The sequence below is a fragment of the Corvus brachyrhynchos genome, unplaced genomic scaffold, assembly GCF_000691975.1.
Source record: "Corvus brachyrhynchos isolate BGI_N302 unplaced genomic scaffold, ASM69197v1 scaffold19, whole genome shotgun sequence".
Lineage (NCBI taxonomy): Eukaryota > Metazoa > Chordata > Aves > Passeriformes > Corvidae > Corvus > Corvus brachyrhynchos.
Genome location: NW_008246061.1, coordinates 1,937,089 through 1,940,574, shown reverse-complemented (window position 1 = coordinate 1,940,574; position 3,486 = coordinate 1,937,089). Strand labels below are relative to the sequence as shown.

The 3,486-nt window shown below is 63.6% G+C and overlaps 1 protein-coding gene across 1 annotated transcript; it reads left to right on the top strand.

Moving 5' to 3' along the window:
- The first annotated feature begins 6 nt into the window (after positions 1-6).
- NIPSNAP1 (nipsnap homolog 1 (C. elegans)) lies at positions 7-2,453 on the top strand. Its single transcript, XM_008642919.2, is given in 10 exon segments — positions 7-488; positions 491-535; positions 662-707; positions 983-1,077; positions 1,184-1,254; positions 1,346-1,486; positions 1,630-1,661; positions 1,770-1,864; positions 1,950-2,033; positions 2,141-2,453. Coding segments are annotated over 10 exon segments (741 nt in total). The 5' UTR covers positions 7-421; the 3' UTR covers positions 2,206-2,453.
- The last annotated feature ends 1,033 nt before the right edge of the window (positions 2,454-3,486 follow it).

Here is a 3,486-nt window from a genome sequence, read left to right as displayed (position 1 = left end):
CCCATTGCCCCATGTCCCCTTGCCCATGGAGGGGTCACTGCCACTGGAGTGGCCCTTGGGGCTGAGGGGGCTCCCATGGGGCTGCCCCCCGTGTCCCACACCCCCACAGCAGCGCCCTTGCTCTGTTGGGGCAGCATGGCCAAAATCCCTCTGGATTCTGGGATCCATCTGGATTCAGGGGGACAGACTGGCACTAGGGACAGACCCACCCTAGAACTGGGACAGGGCTCCCAGTATGAACTGAGCAGAAGCCGGTGAAGTCCCAGGGCCCCCCGGAAGCCGGACAACGGAGGCAGCTGCCCGCAGGACTGGCAGTGAGGCCTCTGGATCCCATTTTGCTGTCCAGCTGGTTATTCCTGGTCATTCCCGGTCATTCCCGGTGTCTCCCCTGCCCTGCTGTCCCGCAGGGGGTACTCCAGGGATGCCGAGGGCAGCTGGTTCCGCTCCCTCTTCGTGCACAAGGTGGATCCGCGCAAGGACGCGCATTCCAACCTCCTCTCCAAGAAGGAGACCAGCAACCTCTACAAGATCCAGTGTGAGTGCTCCTGCCGGGAAGAAGGCGGGCACCCCGCTCTGCTGCCCCTCCTCACCCACTGGGACCCCCATTCCTGGATCCTTCCCCTTCCTTCCCCCCTTCCCAGCCCCTCTCCTGTCCCTGCAGTTCACAATGTGAAGCCGGAGTGCCTGGAAGCCTACAACAAGCTGACGTGAGCACACTGAGGGGGCTTCCCAGCATCCCAGCGGGATGTTGGGGTGCTGCTCTGGAGTGAGAGGGGTGGGAGGGCTCGTGCAGGGCTCCTGGGGCTCCTGGGTGGGTCCGTGTCCCTGTGCCGTGCCTCAGTTTCCCTCGCTGTGAAATGGATGCAGCCCCAAAGCTGCTCCAGATCCTGTTTGGGCAAACCCTGGGAGGGCAAAGAGGGGCACTGGGAGGGTTTTGGGGTGCTGCCCCCCCACCCCACTGCCCCCCTCTGTGCCCCCACAGAGAGGAGGTGCTGCCCAAGCTCCACTCGGACCCCGACTACCCCTGTGACCTGGTGGGCAACTGGAACACGTGGTATGGCGAGCAGGACCAGGCAGGTGAGGGCAGGTGGCGGATCCCGTTGCCTCCACTTCCGAAGGCAGAGATGTTGGTAGGATTTTGGGGTGCTGCTCCTCTTCCCCACCCCCAAAACCCTCTTTGCAGTGCACCTGTGGCGCTTCTCGGGCGGGTACCCGGCGCTCATGGACTGCATGAGCAAGCTCCGGCAGAACAAGGTACCACTGGGGTGGGGGCAAGACCCCTGTGCCCAACACCCCTGGCCCACGTCGCCCCCACCCCGAAACCCCCGGCTGGGGCTGTCCCCAGGAGTACCTGGACTTCCGCAAGGAGAGGAGCCGGATGCTGCTGTCCCGCAGGAACCAGCTGCTCCTGGAATTCAGCTTCTGGAACGAGCCCCAGCCCCGGCAGGGACCGAACATCTACGAGCTGAGGACCTACAAGCTGAAGGTGGGGGTCACCCCGTGCCTCAGGGAGGGGTCTTCAGGCTGATATACCCCAGGTTTTGGGGGACAGCCCCCCAAATTCCTCCCTCCTGGATGAGGAAACCCCAAGCAGGGGAGTTCTGATTGGTTTTCCTCCCCTGTTTCCAGCCAGGGACCATGATCGAATGGGGCAACAACTGGTAAGCCACTGGTTTCCCAGCATGGAGGGATCCAAGGTGGGAAAAGCTCCCTCTGGAGAAGGGGGAACCCCTGGGGCAGCCCCTCCATGTGTCCCCTTCTGTGTGCAGGGCTCGTGCCATTAAATACCGCCAGGAGAACCAGGAGGCAGTCGGGGGGTTCTTCTCCCAGATCGGGGAGCTCTACGTGGTGCATCACCTCTGGGGTAAGGGGGTGTCACCCCCGGGGCACCCCCAGCCTGGAGGCTGGGCTGGGGGGCTCAGGGTGCCAGCCCCATCCTCTCCCCACAGCCTACAGGGATCTGCAGTCCCGGGAGGAGACGAGGAACGCGGCCTGGAGGAAGAGGGGCTGGGATGAGAACTTTTCTTACACTGGTGAGCGGGACCCCCACCCGCTTTGGGGACCCCCTGCCCGTGCTGGGTACCCCATCCCACTGTGGGGACCTCCTGCCCTCACCTCTCTCTCTCCTTTCCTTCCCCAGTCCCGCTGATCCGGACCATGGAATCACGGATCATGATTCCCCTGAAGATCTCCCCCCTGCAGTGACTGGGGGGCCGTGCCAGGGCTGTGTCCCTGCACCCCCAGGGGCTCCCTGCCTGTGCCCTGGCCCTGCTGGGAAAGGCCTGGGCGGGGTTCTGCTCCCCCCCAGCTCTCCCCCCCAGCCCATTTTGGGGTGCCCTGGAGGGGATGAGAGCGGGGAGGGGAAGGTGGGAGCCCCCCATCCTGTGGTGGGTGCCCAGGATGGTGCTGCCGGGGGGGCTGGGCAGGCTGCAGAGGTGGGGGGGGGCTTAATTGCTCCTGATGAGCCCAGTGGGTGCCTTTGCTGCCAATTAAATATTTAATATGCCAAAGCCTGGGCCCCTCTCAGGGTGGGGAGGGCGGTACTGGGGGTGCTTGGTGTGACCCCCCCAGGCTGGTCACACCCCCTGCCCCATGTCATGGGTGCTTCCTGCACCAAAGGCTCCCCACCCATGGGTGCTGTGATACACTGAGGTACCCCCCAAAACCCCAGTGTAGCCCTGATGCTGCTGGGGACCACATCCTCTGCCCACGGATTCCTCCAGTGGCGCTGGGAACCCCTTGACAAACCCATGGATACCCCCAAGTGCCATGAGGGACCCCATCCCGTGCTCCCCTCAAGCTCATGGATACACCCAGCACCACCAGGGACCCCATCCAGTTCACCCCCAAGCTCCTGGATCCCCCCAGTACCACTGGGCACCCCAAGTGAAGCCCCAGCCCAGCCCTTGGATACCCCCCAGTGCCATTGGGAACCTCATCCCAAGCTCCTGAAACCCCCCAGTGCTACTGTGGACACCACCCCATGACCCTTCAAGCCTATGGATCCTCCCAGTGCCACTGGGAACCTCATCCCATCCCCTGCCCCATGTCATGGGTGCTTCCTGCACCAAAGGCTCCCCACCCATGGGTGCTGTGATACACTGAGGTACCCCCCAAAACCCCAGTGTAGCCCTGATGCTGCTGGGGACCACATCCTCTGCCCACGGATTCCTCCAGTGGCGCTGGGAACCCCTTGACAAACCCATGGATACCCCCAAGTGCCATGAGGGACCCCATCCCGTGCTCCCCTCAAGCTCATGGATACACCCAGCACCACCAGGGACCCCATCCAGTTCACCCCCAAGCTCCTGGATCCCCCCAGTACCACTGGGCACCCCAAGTGAAGCCCCAGCCCAGCCCTTGGATACCCCCCAGTGCCATTGGGAACCTCATCCCAAGCTCCTGAAACCCCCCAGTGCTACTGTGGACACCACCCCATGACCCTTCAAGCCTATGGATCCTCCCAGTGCCACTGGGCACCTCATC